This window comes from Canis lupus, chromosome 20 (assembly GCF_011100685.1).
Source record: "Canis lupus familiaris isolate Mischka breed German Shepherd chromosome 20, alternate assembly UU_Cfam_GSD_1.0, whole genome shotgun sequence".
NCBI classification, from domain to species: Eukaryota; Metazoa; Chordata; class Mammalia; order Carnivora; family Canidae; genus Canis; species Canis lupus.
The window spans coordinates 38,261,665-38,281,050 of NC_049241.1; the positions used below are offsets into that span (position 1 = coordinate 38,261,665).

Below are 19,386 nucleotides of genomic sequence, written 5' to 3' on the forward strand. Positions count from 1 at the left end.
AGAGAGAGAGAGAGAGAGAGGCAGAGACACAGGCAGAGGGAGAAGCAGGCTCCATGCACCGGGAGCCCGACGTGGGATTCGATCCCGGGTCTCCAGGATCGCGCCCTGGGCCAAAGGCAGGCGCCAAACCGCTGCACCACCCAGGGATCCCAAAGACAAAATTTTTATAGGAATTGAGTTTAACTTATAGACAAACCTGTAGATAATAGATGACTTTACAATGGTAAGTCATTCTATCAATAACTATATGGTATATTTCTCCTTCTATTCAGTTTTCCTTTATATCCTTTGAGCTGTGGACAAAAGTGCCATGTGTAACTTCAAGGATATGCCCTAAAAGAGAAGGAGTATGCTTTGCTCCTCCTCTTTCCATCTTGCTGGATGGATTGCGGATGGGAATGTTGAAATTGAAGTAGCTGGGGTGCCTGGATGTCTCAGGTGGTTAGGCTCTTGGTCTCAGCTCAGGTCTTGATCTCAGGGTCATGAGTTCAAGTCTCACATTGGGCTCCACCAACATGGAGCCTACTTAAAAAAAACAAAACAACAAGAAAAAGAAATTGAAGAATCCATTTACAATCATGAAGTGACCTTGGGCTTAGAAGCCATATGTAGCAGAGTAACAAGTTAGAAGGGCCAGGATTCCTTCCCCTGTGAAGTTCCATCCTGGGAGTAGACACCTATTTCTGAACTTTTTTGGGAAAGAGAAATTAACCTCCAATTTATTTGAACCTCTGTTACTTCGGTTGTGCTGACATTCACAGTGACCACATAGTTATGCTCTACCCCAGTGGTTCTCAAAATGGGGTTCCTTAGAACAGGAACAGTAGCCACAGCATCACCTGGAAACTTATTAGAAATACCCATTCTTGGGACCCTCTACTGAATCAGAAGTGCTGGATGGGGGCCCAGCAGTCTGCTTTAATGAGCCCTCCACATGATTGTGATGTATGCTAAAGTTTGAAAAGCTTTGTTCTATTTCTTTCCTAGGTCCAACACATCCAGTAAGATGTCCATGGGATGACTGCCTACTTTCTTTGGGAGGCAGAACTCAGAAGTTATCCTGGAAGTAAAGGCTACAACACATAGACTTTGTGTAAGTTGAGTAGAAGGCAAGAGATGGATGACAATTTTATTTATTCCAATTGAATTATTCCAATTGAATATTCAATTTTGTAGCAATTGAAACAATTGCTACAATTGTTTCATGAATGGCTGATGGTTGCCCATGGCTCCCTCCTGCTGACTTGTTAAACTAGGCCAATTAAAAAACTTCATATTTGGCTCATAGGTGACCAATCCAGGATTAGATTCATTTCAGGCCATTCTGATTCTAGATAATTAGAAGATTTACCTATTAATCTACGGCAATTTCCCCTTTCACCACACTACACAGCATTACAAGAATATTCTGGTCCTCTGGGCACATTAAGTGAGAGATAATTCCACACTTACTGTCAATAATTCCCTAGGCACACCTTATGCCAAGTTTCTAATTCAAAAACTAATTTTTGAAAACTACTTTCTAAAAACCAGCTCACATCAAATTCAATTTCTTTTAAGTGTTTATTAATCTATTGAGATCTTCTATTCTTTTGCTCTCTGTCTCAGCAAACTGACTTAAGTGAAAATGAGGGTTTATTGGCTCACAAAATAAATTCCCATAATATAGGCAATGGTAGCCTCAGGCATGGCTGGATCCAGAGAGAGGCTCAAAGGAATCCTCAAGATTTAGTCTCTCTCCTGGCACCTGTTAAATATACTTTCCTCTGTGTCAGCTCCATTCTTAGCTATTTCCATGTGGTGCCCACAGCAGCTCTGGTTTCATAGTCTTTATAACTGGCCATCCTAGTGTTCCAAAACAGTACCAGAATGAAGACTCATTGCCCTGGCTTGTGTCATGTGCTCATCCCTGAACCATGTGTATAAAGTATTCTGATATTCCTCTAAGTGTTTGCACATCCTAGGCTGAGCCTGGATTGGGTCAATGCCTTGATCATCCAGCGGCAACCATTGTGCCTCCCTTTCATCTTTGTGAAGCTCTCAGGAATAAGGAGTAAGCAGGGCTTAGAAGAGCAGAACTGTATCTGAGGATTGGCAGGTGAAATATTTATGATCTCTACCAGAAATGTACAGATCCAGAAAATCCAGTGAATTGAAAAAACATAGATAAAGAGACATGACATTATCAAATATATAGAGAAGGAGGATAAGACTGAGGGGGAAAGATACTGAGGAACATAAACAGATAATTATAGTAAAAGACAAAATTATGGAGGATAGGCAGAAAGACACAGAGAGATGAAAACCAATAAAGCGGGATCTGTAGATTAAATGGAGAGACAAGAATAGATTCTCCTTCTACCACCCAGCACACACACACACACGTGCACGCGCACGCACACGCACACACAGAAACATTGCCAGAGAGAAATAATAATTCAAAGAGCCCAAGAATAAGGGTGCCTAGGTGGCTCAATTGGTAAGTGTCTGCCTTCAGCTCAGGTCATGATCTCAAACCCTGCATTGGGCTCCCGGCTCAGGGCGAAGTCTGCTTCTCCCTCTCCCTCTGCTCCTCTCCTTGCATGTGTTCTCTCTATCACATAAATAAAGTCTTAAAAAAAAACAAAGAGCCCAAGAATAACACATCTATTGGGTATGTATGATCTAGGATGGTTGCCTGAGAGATTCATTCAGGGATGGTGGGACAGGTGTTTCTAGAAAGTAGGATGTGAACCATGGTGAAGCCACAAATCCAAGGCCTGGTAGGATCATGTACTCATTCATTATACATCTGCTGGAACCACAAAAAGACAGCCACAACCTAATGAAAAGTTCAAAAACTAGAACAGACTCCCCCAATGGTGTGCAAATGACCAAAAAGGATTGAAGATGCCCAACATTGTTTATCATGAAGGAAATGCAAATCATACTGCAGTGAGGTACCACTTCCCACACACTGAGTTGACTAGAATTTGAAAAAAAGAAAATAACAAGTGTCATCAAGATTGTAGAAAAATTGGATCCCTGTACATTGTTGGTGAGAATGTAAAATGGTGTAGATGCTAAATATTCATAGTGGCATCATTCACAGTATCCAAAAGGTAATCCAAATGTCTATCAAAAAATGAATGGATAAACAAGAGCCGGTTTAGCCATACAATGACCAATCAGCTATAAAAAGTAATGAAAAATACAGGACACCTGGGTGGCTCAGTCCGTTAAGTGTCCAACTCTTGATTTTGGCTCAGGTCATGATCTCAGGGTCACGAGATTGAGCCCCATGTTGGGCTTCACATTCATCGGGCAGTCTGCTTGAGATTCTCTCCCTCTGCTCTGCCCCATGCCCCCGCAATTCTCCCTCTAAAATAATAAGTCTTTAAGAAGTAATGAACTGCTGATGCAAGCTACAGTGTGGATGAACCTCAAAAACATATTAAAACCAGATACAAAAGATTTTATTTCATTTATATGAAAAGTCCACAATAGGTAAATATTTTGGAAATGGGCTGAAGATTGGTGGTAGACATTGACTGGAGGATGGGGTACTGGCAAGTGATGGCTTCATGGGCACAGGGTTTTCATTTAGGACTATGAAAATGTTTTAGAACTCAATACAGATGATAGTGGTTGTTTGTGACAGCACTAAATGCCACTGAACTGTTAGTCTTACATTGATGGTTAATATTGTGGTTTATCTAAAAATGGTTATATGAATTTTACTTAAATTAGATCCATGTTTTATGCTATTCTATATGATGGTCTGTCAGATGTGGTCGCAAAAAGAATTGAAGCACAAGAAAACAAAATTTATTATACTCCAAGGTCTGAAAAAAGGGGAGGTCACTACATGTCACCCAGGGTCAAGGGGCAGCATCAGGTTTGTTCAGGAGGCAGAAGACAGGACTAAGAAAACAGTTTTCCCCTGACCATTGTTGGAGTGGGAAAGGGAAGGCAGGGTAGGGTAAACAGTTTGGGATTGGATGGTTTGAGTATCTCTGTGACCTCTAAGCTGTTGGGGAGCCCTCAGATGCCTAGTACCTGACTTGGATGATTAAAGCAGAAGACTATGGCTTTCTGGGGTACAGGATAAACAGAGGTATGGCCTTGCATTGGTTAGTCTACAGATGAAAGGCATGCTCTGGGATGGGTCCTTGCTATCTCTAAGAACTGGCTGGCCCCAGGAAGGGCAGTCTCTCCCAATCCAGAAAGGGATATTTTTAAAGACGACATAATGGCATAATACACAGACCCTAAAAAATATATATACAATAACATTTGGAAAGGGAGAGAGAGGGAGAAGCAGAGAGAACCTACCAATGTAGGTTCTGGGAACAGCATTGAACCCAGAGTCCTTGCTCTCCTGGAGCTCACCCTCTAGTGGGGGCAACAGAAAATAGAAAATGAGGTAAGAGAAGCTTGAGAAGCTTGATGGAGACTTTGAAGACAGGAAAGCAGAGTCAGGTACTGGAACATACAGTAGGAGGTGGGGAAGCCATTTCCATGAGGTGGTCAAAGAAGGTCTCCCCGAGGAGAGAGCATGGAGCAGAGACACACGTGAGTGGAGGGGGAGCTCCATCTGGAAAGGCTACCTAAGGGGAGGAGACAGTGAGTACAAAGTGCCGAGTTGGGAATGTGTGGGGGAGATTTGAAGAGCAGGGTGTCCAGGAGGGACATGGAGAGGGTGACATGGCCAGGGCCAGACCATGCAGGCTTAGGAGTTCACAGGAGGGCTTTTGGAATTATTCTAAATTTAGTGAGAAGACACTGAAGAATTAAGAGCATCAGGTGACACGACCTCCATGTTGCAGAACTACGGGGGCACCATTTCCAGGGACCACATTGTGAAAGAGTCTCCCTGGAGTTGGCGGAGTTGGCCTCCCTGCAACCCCAACTCTCCTACCCATGGCAGTCATTGCTAATCAATTACAGGCTCTGCTCATCCAGCCCGGGGTGCTCAGAATCCTTCTCCAGAAGGGACCCCACACAACCCCTGCCACTTCCTCAGAGCTGACTGTTCCATGCCCAGTATCTGCCATCATTTTCCCTGCCCCTTTGCTGACACTAGTACCTCCTGAAGCTCGACCGACAGAGATCAGGTGACACAGAGTTGGAGCAGACCTGATCAGTTCTTTATTGGGAAGGGGATGCAGTCTGTAATCCGACATATCTGTGACCCCAGAAAGATCTCAAGTTCAAGTCCCAGATGGGTTGCCGTGAGGTCATAGCTGCCATGGAAAAAGCCACGGGTGTGGCAATTATGCCAGCGCCAATACACCTGGATGATGCGGACCGCGTGGAGCAACCGGCAGTATCGCTGGCGAGTGAGCCACATGCGGACCAAGGACTGCAGCTTGACCACTGCCCATTCTTGCCGCGAGAAGGACTCTAGGGCTGCTCGTTTTCTCTTCTCCAGCAGCTTTGCCAGCATCACCTTCCACCAGTGCTGAATCATACACGCTCTGAGTGCTGCGTGCAGTAATGTCCTGCGCACCAGAGTGCCCCGCCACCAGGCCTGGATCTTTATGGCTTTCCGCTCTCGGTCAGGGAGCTTCTTTTTCTTTCGGGAGAGAGGTTACAAAGATAAAGAAATGATTCTCACGGAACGTTCCCCACCCACCTCAGCTCCAGGGCAGGCCAAGAAGAGCTTCCTCAGAAGGTCAGGAGCACTGGGCAGGGAGCCAGTAGACCAGATAGGTGTCCTACCCCTGCCCCTCTCTGCTTAATGGACCTGGTCACATCACATTGTCCCCTGCATCTCAGGGTCCTCATCTATAAAATGGAGCATTCTGGCACTAGCTATCACACCATTACATGGACCTGGGTGGCCTGTCTGGAACAAGCTCACCATGTACCATGTTCCACCTGGGCCTGGCCACCTACCTGGGCTTGCATATTCCTTCCCTTCCACCCCTCCTGGAGGCTGGAGAAGTGGCATCCTTTGTTTGCCTTTCCTGCTTGACTCCCGCTCAACCCCACAACCTGCTGTGTCCTTCCGTCAAGTCACAGTATTAGAAGTTTCCCTGCTCCACGCAGTATGGAGTCCTCATTTACTTCTCATTTTCACTTCTTTTGATTCTCACATCTTAAACTTCAGTTAGCATGCATATGCACACATGCACTCACACACACACACACACACACACACACACACACACACACACAGTTCTATACTCGGTTTTCCCTGTCCATGGCAATGCCTTCCCCAAACACAGCCTCACCACTCCACTCCCTAGCTCAGCATGGTCTGATTCCCACTTGCCAGGGGTTCCCCTCTCTACAACCAAGTCTCTGTGCCTCAGTCACCCACCTTTCTCTGACCAAGAAGGAACTAGGAGGAGAGGAGAACCAAGGATGAGTTGGATCCCTATTCATTCCAGCCAGTCTGGATAGGGCATTCATCTTGTTTGGCCTGGGACATTCTCGGTTTATGCTTATTGCTCCTGAGGAATCATTTATAGCACTAATTTTGCTCACAAATGGAACCTGGTTCAGATGCCAGATTCCAGGATCATGCCATGCTATGGGGCCCAGAGTCAGAGATGTTGTGAATAAGAGTCCCCCTCAACGTGAGGGCCTCCATTAACCTACCCTAGGCGGAGGGGGTGGAGTTGGAGTTGGAGGTGTGGATGGAGGCTCTGTTTTCTTTTTCTTTTTCTTCTCTTTCTCTTTCAGCAATGTGGTTTCATCAATCTCTTCTATTACGATTTCACAAAACTGGCCATCCTTCTGTAATCAGAGTTTAGAGGGGAAAGGAATCGGTAGGCGTTCTTTATACAGCTGAGTGCCAAGTCCACCACAAACTCCACTTCCTGCCTGGCCCTGAATCCCTAGATGTAGAACCCATATCCTGAGTTAACTTTGTAAATCCACCTTCCCCTGCCTGCAACTGTGGGTGGCTCTCTTACACAACACCGAATGCCCATGACTTGGATATAGGTGGTTCAAATCCCCTCAGGTCTGTAATTCCCCAAATTCCCCATGGTTAGGAGCTCAATGGTTCCATTGCTCCCAGGTCTGTACTCTCCCAGCTGTGGGCTGGCAGGAAGAGGGGAGGAGGAGACAGGGCTATGATGTCATAAGGGCACCTGTGACTCAGGCACCAGGATGCTTCCAGACAGTTGAGTTCTTTTTGATGAAATGCAGAAGTCCTTGTCCACCCTTTCCTACGGTAAATGCTCACAATTTGGCTTAAAAGGTAGTATGCTGAAAATACTGCCCATGGACACAAAAGTGTATAGAAACAGTCCTTTCAGGCTGGTTGATGAAAACATAAATTTGAGTCAATTTAAACATTTATTGATAGAAATTCAATTAGATGCATTTCTTTTCAAATAATGGAAACAAATGATTAGAAAGAATGAGTTTGCAACAAAATCTTAAATAAGGTCTTCACTAAAGATTTATGAATGCCTAGGAAGCACAGGAAGAGATCCCCAACATCATCAGTCATGAGGGAAAGGAAAATCAGAACCACAATACGATACCCCCAGACACCTTAGAGAATGGCTGACAAAAAATACCGACAACACCAAATATTGGCAAAGACATACAACAGCTAGATCTCTTCTAACACTGCTGGTGGGAAAGTAAGAAACAAACACTTTGGAAAGTGGTTTGGCAGTTCCTAATGAAGTTCAGCATATATTCACCCTATAACTCAGCAGTTCTACGCCTAGATATTTACTTTTTTTTAAATTTTTATTTATTTATGATAGTCACAGAGAGAGAGAGAGAGGCAGAGACACAGGCAGAGGGAGAAGCAGGCTCCATGCACCGGGAGCCCGACGTGGGATTCGATCCCGGGTCTCCAGGATCGCGCCCTGAGCCAAAGGCAGGCGCTAAACCGCTGCGCCACCCAGGGATCCCTAGATATTTACATAAGAGAAATGAAAACACATGTCGGCAAAAAAGTTGTGCATGTTGGGACGCCTGGGTGGCTCAGCGGTTGAGTGTCTGCCTTCAGCTTAGAGCGTGATCCCAGGTCCTGGGATCAAGTCCTGCATCAGGCTCCCTGCATGGAGCCTAGTGCTTCTCCCTCTGCCTGTGTCTCTGCCTCTCTCTCTCCGTGTCTCTCATGAATAAATAAATTAAATCTTTTTTTTTAAAGTTGTGCATGCATGTTCATAGCAACTTCATTCAAAGAGGTCAACATTGGAAATAAATCAAATGTTTACCAACAGGTGATTAGGCAAAGAAATTGTGGTATATTCATTGAATGAGCTAATACACAGTAATAAAAATGGACAAATGACTGACACCCACAATAACATAGGTGAACCTCAAAAACATGCTAAATGAAAGCAGCCACACATCAAAGAGCATTATAGGATGATTCCACTTATATAAAGTTAGAAAACAGGCAAAACAAAACTATAGGTAAAATAGTTCATAAATGGGATAAGGTCTGAGAGGTACTGCCAACTAACAGCACAAAGAGAAATTTGCTATATCTTATTTTGAGTGGTGGTTACCAGGGAATACAGAATTACAAAAACTCATTAAATGTCATTAATAAGCACTTGAGGAAGCCACAAAGAAGGGATATATCGAGACAAGGAGGCTATTTAAGGTTGGAGGGTGTTAGTGGTAAGTTAACAGGGTGAGTGGGTGGGGGAGATAGGAGTTGGCTGGAAGATGGGGGACAAGGTGGTTGGGACACATGAAACAGAGAAGGCATGGAAGCATCTAGAGACATTGATGTTGGACAATCCCCAAAAGCCAGGCCTGCATCTCTGGATTTCTTTCTTTAGATCATAGCCCAGAATTTTTTTTTTTTTTTACTATATTGTTACTTTTTATTTTATTCAAGCAGAAATTTAAAAAATATTTTGATCAGCTTTTCCAGTTAATATCAGCAAAAGGATTAATCCTAATTACTTAGCACCCTATTTTCCCAAATGGAAGTCTCTCCCAGATTATATGTGGTTTTTTAATTTATTTTTATTATTTTTATTTTTTTAATTTATTTTTTATTGGTGTTCAATTTACTAACATACAGAATAACCCCCAGTGCCCGTCACCCAATCACTCCCACCTCCTGCCCTCCTCCCCTTCTACCACCCCTAGTTCGTTTCCCAGAGTTAGCAGTCTTTACGTTCTGTCTCCCTTTCTGATATTTCCCACACATTTCTTCTCCCTTCCCTTCTATTCCCTTTCACTATTATTTATATTCCCCAAATGAATGAGAACATACACTGTTTGTCCTTCTCCGACTGACTTACTTCACTCAGCATAATACCCTCCAGTTCCATCCACGTTGAAGCAAATGGAATATGTGGTTTTTTTAAAAGCTGAAGTCCAGTTGACACACACGGTTACACTCTTTTCAGGTGTACAACATAGTGATTTGACAAGCTTAACCCCTGCTACATTTTTATACAACACTTTGTTTTCAACTTTTCATCACATTTTGTTAAAAAAAAAATACAGGCGTCTCCTCCCAGCATTCTCATATTTATTCAAACTCAAAAATCAAAATGTGATTCTTGTACCACTATGGTAAACAAAGCACATACAATCATGGGCTGACCACAGGTAACGGCCAAGAGCAAACTCCCAGGAAACCCTCTAGAACAACAGTCACCTGTAAAGAATTCTGAAGGCCAAGAGCTTCTAACGAAGGAACGTGTTAAGGCCACACTTCCTTTCCCAGACCAGAGGCAGACCTGGGTGCAGACAGCCCCAAAACCCGGCTCTAGGCCACTCTCAGCTCAGTCCGTGGTGCAATCTCTGGATCGCAACGTCTTGTGGTTTCACACCATCCTCCCACCAGACAGTGCTGGGAAGCTTGGGTTCTGTGTGTGCGCTCTGGGAAAGGTGCCGGCACCACAGGCTCCCGAGGTAGCGCATCAGCGCAGGAGGGGAAAGCCACAGGACCGTGGGTGGGAGAGAGACAGAACCAGCTCGCAGAGAATACACTTGGGGTAACATGATTTTTCTCTTTTTTAAAACAGTGTTAAATTCAGACACACACAGGAACACAGAAACAGTAATCCATTATGTTTTATTATTAATACATCTTGGGTTCTTACTCTGCCCTTTTACCAAGGGTATTGATGTTTTGGAAAAAATCTAAACAACCGACCTATCAATCAACATAATTCTGCAGAATCTTTCCGAAATCATCCAGAGAAGAATCTGAAACGGTGTTTACTGGTCCCAGTGTACGGAGTCTCTGTGCCTTCCCAGAATTCTAGAAATATCCAGTGCAGCCATATCCTGAGGGGATCAATGCAAAATGTTCAGCAGGTTTCCCCACATATCTCAGACAGCTTTCACCATTTATGTGAAATAACCCCCTTCACCTTACAGAAGAGATCTGCTTCAGATTCAGTACCTAGAGATGGAAAGTCCAGGGTGTGGGGCAAAGGCACCGGACATTCAGTGAGCCCCAGGGAGAGCAGCCTCTGGAGAGAGAAGCTCCGAGGCAGGGCTGCTGGGCTGGGCTTTAGCAGCCCCATTACCCGTCCTTGGAGGGCCAGGGTCAATGCTATCCTGGTCCCACTGGGGCTAGGAGTAGATGCATGAAAAAGAATCTCGTGGTGATCTTTCCTCTTTAGAATAGCATCTGGGCCATCACCACGGCTGAGGACCTCCCCATCCCCTCCTTGGTCAGCTCAAAGCACCTGTGGGTGACCTGCTGCTATCAGCATCAGCAACCTGTGGAGGTATATGCTCCTGGCCTGATCCTCCTGGAAGAATCTTTCCACATCTTTGTATGTTTTTGTGTATTTGTGCTTAACAAGGAGCTCACACCACCGATGGTGAATGGCTGCATCCTGCTGGGGGAGGTGGTCTGTCGTCTTGAGGCTTTGCAGAGTTCAGGAGTGCAGAGTCTTCTGCTGCAGGAGATGCTCCAGAAGCAAGACAAGCTGCTCTGGGGGGAGCTTTTCAAACACATCCTCGGTCTCCCTTTGTTTCTGTTTTCAGGGTCTCCGGTCACTCCTATTCATTTCTCGACTTCAGTGCTCATTTGCCATGTGAGCCTACACTCTGAAATGGCTCACACCCCCAACCCCTGCCCCCATCAAGGTGAGGGGGGAGCAGGCTCAGACAGCAGGAGAGTAGGGGGTGCATGGGGCCCCCAACACCTAAGGTGCAGTGCAGGAGGCCGGTGGCAAGGGTGACAAGATATAAGTGTCTTTTGATCCAGCAAGAAAGTCTGTTTTTTAATAGATGAATACTGCAAATTCACATTTATCATGATTTCTAATATGCCTGGATTTACTGTGATATTGTTTTATAGCTTCCATGCCTGGTTTTCCCAGGAAGTGGCCAGCAGAAGGGATGAATGCTTTGTCTCTCAGCCCCTGGGGAGGGAGGCAGCAGGCACAGCTGCTGCTCCTCAGCTCCTGCCCTGGCCTTCCCAGCTGCCTCTGGCTATAGCTAGACTCTCTGTTGTTCTACCCTGAATGAAAGAGATGCCTGGGCAGGGGATCTGGGCTGAAGAATAAAGCCCAAGTCCTATTCTCCCTGGGGACAGGCATTAGAGCAGGTTCCTAGTCCCTATTCGCATCTCAGTGAGTCTGAACCCTAGAGTCTATTTTAGAGAGGAGATGTGCCATATCTGTCATCAGAAGCAGGGCCCTCAGGTGGCCTGGACCCAGGCCCACTCTTCTTTTTTTTTTTTAATTTTTTAATTAATTAATTATTTTCAGGCCCCCTCTTCTATGTAACAGATTTCTGTAAGTGGCCATCAGGTTGACTGAGCCTGAGGATCAGCTAGGGTTTCCTACGTCATGGCATTCTCCATTCAAGCCCTATCTGGCTTTGCAGGCCACACAGATTATAACAGGAATTATACCAGGAGGGACCTGGTAACATTGTCTGGGGTCCTGAATCTAGCTGCAGCTACAGGTACATTTGCCCCTTGAAAAATGGGCCTCCAAAAGATAACCATGTCAATTCCCTGGAACCTGGGAACATTATTAACTCATACAATAAAAGATAGGATTAAATGAAGGGTCTTGCAAGGAGTAGCTTATCCCGGATTATCTGGGTAAAACCTAAATGCAATCACACACAAGGCCTTATCAGAGAGAGGCTGAGGAAGTTTTGAAAGAGACACAGAAGGAAAAGCAATGTAAAGCTGCAGGCAGAGATCACAGCAGAAGCCGGAAGAGGCGAGGAAGGAATTCTCTAGAGCTTCTCGGGGGCGTATGCCTCTCCTGATACCTTGATTTCAGACCCCAGCCTACAGAATTGCAAGAGAACAAATTTCTATTGTTTTAAGCGCCCACGTTTGTGGTGATGTGTGCTAGCAGCCAAATAAACTAACACACCCCCTAACTTTTAAGTAGAGCAGTAAAGTCTCTTTTTTGCTTAAATCAAGTCAGTTTTCTGGCATCTGCAACCGAAAGAGTCCTAATTCAGACAGGAGGTGAGGAGAAGAGAGAGAGGCAAAAGAATAGAGTGTTATGGGAGCAGAATGGAGGAGAGACGAGGGAAAGCTGAAGAAAGGGGCTGATGAGCTCTGTCAACGCGGCGACAGGGACACTGTCGCGGGAGGGAAAAGACAGGTGACAGCAGTGTGGCAATGTGGATTTTATCGAGGCCACCATGGTGGAAATACTCATTGATGGGACTGCTATGAGGATCAATTACAACATAGGAAACATCCATGCTATATCTCCAACTGTGTGTGTATATGTGTGTGTGAGAGAGACAGACACTGATCAGAGAGATGAAGCTAATCTGAGATATAACCCCAGAAGTGCCAACCTAAGCCTGCCCAAAAACCTAAATGATGTAGCACCAGCTTTGTAAGAGAAGAGGCGGCAAACAGTGATAAGACAAATTCCAATAACTTATAGAGCAAAACTAGGACTTGTTTGTTTTATGCAAAGACAAAAAGTCCTGGCAACATAATAAGAGGACTCAAGCTAATATGAAGCTGGGGGCAGGGGCTAGAAAAAGAATTTGCCCAAGGAAGGAGAAGGAAAAAGGATGGGAAGTGGTCCCTTCTCAAATCCATGAAATTGCCAAATGTGCAGAGATCCTTTATTGGTACATGCAAAGGCAGGTTCAGCCTGGGGGATGCCCAGCCATGAAGGGGGGATGTCCAGCTACTGGCAGCACGTGCAGCCATAGGGAGATGTTTACACATTGGGAGAACATCTCGCTATGGTGGGGATGTCTAGCCCTGGGTGGGAACATTCAGCCATAATGAGGATGTCCAGTCCTGGGTGGGGTGTCCAGGAACAGAAAAGAGGTCCTGCCGTGGGGCTGATGCTCAGCTGTGATTAGAGATGTTCAACCATGAATAAAGACGCATCTCAGAAGCTCAGCTGAGCCAGAGAGAGTTGAGAGCTGACAGGTATCAGAGTAGATGTCCTGGCTGTGACCTTGAGGTCCTCAGGGGAAGAAGACGGGAGAGTACTTGAGGCCATTTGAGCCTGAGCCAGGTGCCCTGGCTGGTCCTTGAGGCTTCATGGGTTTTCTGGCCTGTGTGGCTTCTGCTCCCCCAGAAGGCTAATAGCTGGCTACCTGGCAGATGGGCCAGACACAGGGGATTCCGCCACAGTGAGGGAGTTTACTGTCACACCAATTCCACTTTCCTCATCAAAGATGACTGCTAAATTTTTATATTTTTATTTCTCTAATCCTCTCCTTTTGAAAATAATGCTTTTATAACACATACATAGGATATGTACCTAGATAGGGACCATATCATGCAATTCAATTTGTTTTACTTACACCTTCCATGTCAGTCCACAGAGAACAAACTCATTCTTTGTGGTTTTGTTAAGCGCTTCTTAATGGGATTTGATGAGTTTTCACAATTCTGTATTCCCTGGTAGCCACCAACTCAAAATAAGCATTTTTGACATTCTGTCTCTGTGCTGTTTGCAGGCAATACCACTTCCACCCCCACCCAGATGTAAACTCTGTTCTGAATTATTTTACCTATAGTTCATTTGGCCTGTTTTCTACCTTTCTATAAATGGAATCATCCTGTAAGTATGATTTCATGTCTGGCTTCTTTCGTTTAGCATAACATTTTTGAGATTCACTTATGCTATTGTGGGTGTCAGTAATTTACATTAAATTTTCTATGTCCTATGCATTTGACTCCCTTAGGTACCTCATGTATGTGGAATCATACAGTATTTTTCTTTCTGCGACTGGCTTTTTTTTTTAGATTAATTTATTTATTCATGAGAGATACACAGAGAGAGAGGCAGAGACACAGGCAGAGGGAGAAGCAGGTTCCCCTCAGGGAGCCCAATGCGGGACTCGATCCCGGATCCTGGGATCATGCCCTGAGTCGAAGGCAGACGCTTAACCGCTGAGCCACCCAGGCATCCTTGTGACTGGCTTAATTCACTCAGCATAATTTTCTCAAGCCTTATCCATGCTGTAGCGTGTGCCAGAATTTCTTTCCTTTCAAAGGCTGAATAATGTTCCAGTGCGTGTATATATACCACATTCTGTTTATTCATACATCCAGCAATGGCTGCTTGGGGAGCTTCCACATTTTAGCTCTTGTGAACAATGCTGCTATGAACATGGGTGTACGAACATTGAGACCTGTTTTCAATTCTTTTGGGTACACATCCAGAAGTGGGATTGCTGATCATATGGTAGTTCCATTTTTCATTTTTGAGGGTCCACCACACTGTTTTCCTCAGTGGCTGCACCATTCTACATTCCCATCAACAATTCATGAGGGTTCCAATTTCTCCACCTTCTCACCAACATTTGTTATTTGCTATTTTAAAAAATAGTATCCATCCTAACGAGTTATGGTGTGTCTCACTGTAGTTCTGATTTGTTTTTCCCCCATGATCAGTGATGTTGAGCATCTTTACATGGACTTATTGGCCATCTGTATGTCTTCTTTGGAGAAATGCTTGTTCAGATCCTTCACTCTTATTGATTTGATTGATTGATTGATTGATTTGACAGAGAATGAGAGAAAGCATAAAACAGGCAGAGCTTCAGGTAGAGGGAGAGGAAGAAGCAGACCCTTTGCTGAGCAGAAAGCCCGACAAGGGGCTCTATCCCAGGAGCCTGAGATCATGACCTGAGCCAAAGGCAGATATTTAAATGATTGAGCCATCCAGGTGCCCCTCTTCACTCATTTTTAAACTGGATTGTTTCTTGTTGAATTTTAGGAGTTCTCTACATATTCTAGATATTAATCTCTTACCAGATACATGCTTTAAATATTTTCTCCCATTCTGTGGGGTCCTTTTTACTCTGACAATAGTGTCTTTTGATGCACAAAATTGTAGTCCAATTGGTTACTTTTTCTTTTGTTTCCTGTGCCTTTGGTGCCATATCCAAGAAACCACTATCAAGTCCAATGTGCAGCTTTTGACCTATGTTTTCTTCTGAAAGAAAGGTCTTGCATTGAGGTGTTTGATCCACTTTGAATTAAGTTTTTTATATGGTATTAGATAAGGGTCCAATTTCCTTCTTTTGCATATAGAGATCTAGTCTTTCCAGCACCATTTTTTGAAAGCACTGCCCTTTCCCTATTGAGTGGTCTTGGCATCCTTGTCAAAAATCACTTGCCCATATATGTGAGGACCATATATGTGGGGTCTCTGTTCTATTCCATTGGTCTGTCTTTATGCCAGTACCAAGGTGCTCTAATTACTGTAACTTTGTAGTAACTTAAAAAAAATGTAGTAACTTTTGAAATCAGAAATCAAGGACCTGTGAGTCCTTCAGCTTTGTTCTTTTTCAGGACTGTCCTGGCTATTCAGAGTTCTTTGAGATTCCATATGTATTTTATTTTATATTTTTATTTATTTATTTTTTCAAACAAAAAGTCTCCCATATTTATCGCCAAACCAACCTACCAGTGCAGAAGCATAGTAAGAGAAAAATCATGTCCCCAGTAAAACACATGTATTGTTCAGGTAGTAGTGATGTTTACACGGGACCTTCATTCAGCATGAATATATGTGTGCCATCTCATGTGTGCTCCCTTATAGACCTAGCTTGGTTCTTCTCCAGTGCTTCCTCTTGGAGTTGTACCTGACTTTACTATCCAAATGTTTGTCCAACTTTTCATTCAAATCCACTGGGGGAATGGGATGATTCTGCTTTTGTTTCTTGGCCAAGAATTGCCTGATCCTGAAAGTCTTGTGAGAAGACATGATGAGGAACAGTCAACTGCACCATGATGGTGGAGAAAAGGAGAGAAGATTCTATATGGATTTTAGAATGGATCTTTTCTATTTTTTCTGTGAAAAAAATTTTAGGAATTTTTTAAAAAGATTTTTAAAAATTATTTTGAGAGAGAAAGAAAGAGAGAGAGCATGAACAACGGGGATTGGCAGGCAGTAGGAGAAGGAGAAGCAGATTTCTGGCTGAGCAGGGAGCCTGATGCAGGGCTCAATCCCAGGACCCTAGGATCATAACCTGAGCCAAAGGCAAACGCTTAACCTACTGAGCTGCTGAGGCCTCCTTGTTTTTGGAATTTTGATAGATATTGCATTGAATCTGTAGATTACCTTGGATGGTACTGACAACTTTACAGTATTAAGTATTTTAGTCCATGAATGTGGCATGTGTTTCCATCTATTTTTGTCTTCTATAATTATTTTTCACAATGTCTTATAGTTTTCATTGAACAGTTGTCTTTCATTTTCTTGGTTATATTTGTTCCTGTTTTATTCTTTTTTATGCTGTTGCAAATGAATTTTTTAAATAATTTCCTTTTCAGAATATTCATTATTAGTGTATAGGAATACAATAAATTTTTATCATTGGCTTTGCATCCTGTGGCTTTGCATCCTGCTACTTTGCTGAAATCTGTTGATTAGTTACAACAGTTATTTAGTGGAATCTTTAAGGTTTTCTGTATATAAGATCCTATCATCTGTGAACAGAGATAATTTTGTTTTCCTTTACAATAAATTTCCTTTATTTCTCTTTCTTTTCTTTTTCTTAAATTTCTCCTTCTTGCCTAATTTCTCTAGCCAACACTATGTTGAAATAGAAGTGGTGAAAACAGACATCCCATCTTGTTCCTGACCTTAGAGGAAAAACTTTTAGTCTTTTACCATTGAGTATGATGTTCTCTGTGGGTTTTTCACATATGGCTTTTATTATGTTGACTTAGTTTCTTTCAATTCTTAGTTTATTGAATGTTTTTTTACCATGAAAAGGTATTGAATTTTGTTAAATGCTTTCTCTGCATCAATTGAAATGATCATGTGGGTATTTTCTTCATTCTGTTAATATTGTGTGTTACATTGATGAGTTCTGTGTACTGAACTATCCTTGCGTTTCAGGAATAAATCCCACTTGGTCATGTGTATAATCCTTTAAATATACTGCTGAATTCAGTTTGCTAGTATTTTTTTTTTAGGGCTTTTGCATCAATGTTCATAATGGATATTGGTCTGAAGTTTTCTTTTCTTTCTAGTCATCCCTGCACATGCTTTTCATGGTCTGATCCTTTGTCTTTGGGTACTTGATGATGTCCTTCTGTGGTACTTGACAATGTCCCTCTCAGCTAAATCTTGGTGCCACTCAGCAAATATCTCTCCAGCTCTCCTCAGTACTTCATAGACAAACACAGTGTTCCTTTTTACTTTTTAGATACTGTACATGAAGAACACAAAATAACCAAGTGGGTATTGTGGTAAAGTTTATAAAATGCTTGGTCCTTATTATACCTGAGATGGTGCGGGAAACTAAGTACCCATAGGTTTGTTTTGGTATCTCAGGGCTGATGCCTCCATTTTCTTCTGTAGGAAGCTAGACACTTCAAGATTTGCTGTGCCAGCCAGTGTCAGGACAAATTCCACCAGGACTTCCTTCCTGGAAGACCAGCTTCTCCTGGATTTTACCTACCCATCTCTATGGCTGCCATGACACTGGGTCTTGGCTGTGGTGACATGGTCACGAGGGGATTTTACTTTGTTTCCCTTCATGGCTTCCCTTGGGACAAGTACAAGGAAGAAGATATTCTAGAGAATCAAGTAAGGAAATGGTACAAGGGGCACCTGGGCGGCTCAGATGGTTAAGTGGCTGCCTTTGGCTTGGGTCACGATCTTGTGGTCCTGGGAGGGAGCCCCACATCACACTGGGCTCCCTGATCAGCAAGGACTCCTCTTCTCCTTCTCCCTCTGCCCTTTCCCCTGCTTGTGTGCTCTCTCTCTCTCAAATAAATAAATAAAATCTTTAAAAAAACAAAAGAAATGGTCATAAAATGGAGCATCTTGAAGATGTGAAGGGAATTCAAGATAGCTCTGGGGCTCTCAGAACATTGGTGGCATTCACTGTGGGCTATACTCTCCAGTTTGGTAACTTTTTATGTTCTAATTTTTCTTGCTACTACCATTTATTCATGATCTTTATTTTCTTTGTTTTCTCTGCCTTGTAACATTGATTACTGCAGAATTTGGCCTTGGCCATGACCACTCATTACCATCACACTTTCCAACTCTCTCTACTTTTTACGATTCAAACTTCAGGACAGAAGAATGTTTTCTTTTTTATTTTTAAAGATTTAAAAAGTTTTTTTTTTAATTTATTTTTTATTGGTGTTCAATTTACTAACATACAGAATAACCCCCAGTGCCCGTCACCCATTCACTCCCACCCCCCGCCCTTCTCCCCTTCCACCACCCCTAGTTCGTTTCCCAGAGTTAGCAGTCTTTACGTTCTGTCTCCCTTTCTGATATTTCCCACACATTTCTTCTCCCTTCCCTTATATTCCCTTTCACTATTATTTACATTCCCCAAATGAATGAGAACATATAATGTTTGTCCTTCACCGACTGACTTACTTCACTCAGCATAATACCCTCCAGTTCCATCCACGTTGAAGCAAATGGTGGGTATTTGTCATTTCTAATAGCTGAGTAATATTCCATTGTATACATAAACCACATCTTCTTTATCCATTCATCTTTCGTTGGACACTGAGGCTCCTTCCACAGTTTGGCTATCGTGGCCATTGCTGCTATAGACATCGGGGTGCAGGTGTCCTAAAGATTTAAAAAGTTTTAAGTGATCTCTACACCCAATGTGGAGCTCAAACTCACAACCCCAAGATCAGGAGCCACATATTCCACCAGCTGAGCCAGCTAGGAGGCCCCAAATTTTTTTTAAAGATTTTATTTACTTATTTGAGAGAGAGAGAGAGAGAGAATGAGCAGGGAGAGGGACAGAGGAAGAGGGAGAAGCAGACTCTGCCCTAGGAGGGAGCCTAGTGTGGGACTCGACCCCAGGACCTTGAGATCATGATCTTGAGTTGAAGGCAGTCACTTAACTGACTGAACCACCCAGTGCCCTGATCCCAGGAATGTTTTCCATTCTTTGTGTGCTTGGAAACAAAGATCCACATATATCCATTAGATATTTCAAATATTTTATTATCTTTTTTTGGTTTTCTTAATTCCATGAATCTCTGAGATAGGT

The 19,386-nt window shown here is 43.4% G+C and overlaps 1 protein-coding gene across 1 annotated transcript; it reads right to left on the minus strand.

Moving 5' to 3' along the window:
* Positions 1–5,107: 5,107 nt before the first annotated feature.
* LOC111089978 (IQ domain-containing protein F5-like) lies at positions 5,108–7,067 on the minus strand. The gene is made up of 3 exons (XM_038566295.1): positions 6,906–7,067; positions 6,589–6,726; positions 5,108–5,557 (listed from the first exon to the last, which is right to left on the minus strand). Exons 1-3 carry the CDS (start codon positions 6,921–6,923, stop codon positions 5,123–5,125), a joined length of 591 nt encoding a protein of 196 aa, XP_038422223.1. The 5' UTR covers positions 6,924–7,067; the 3' UTR covers positions 5,108–5,122.
* Positions 7,068–19,386: the final 12,319 nt, after the last annotated feature.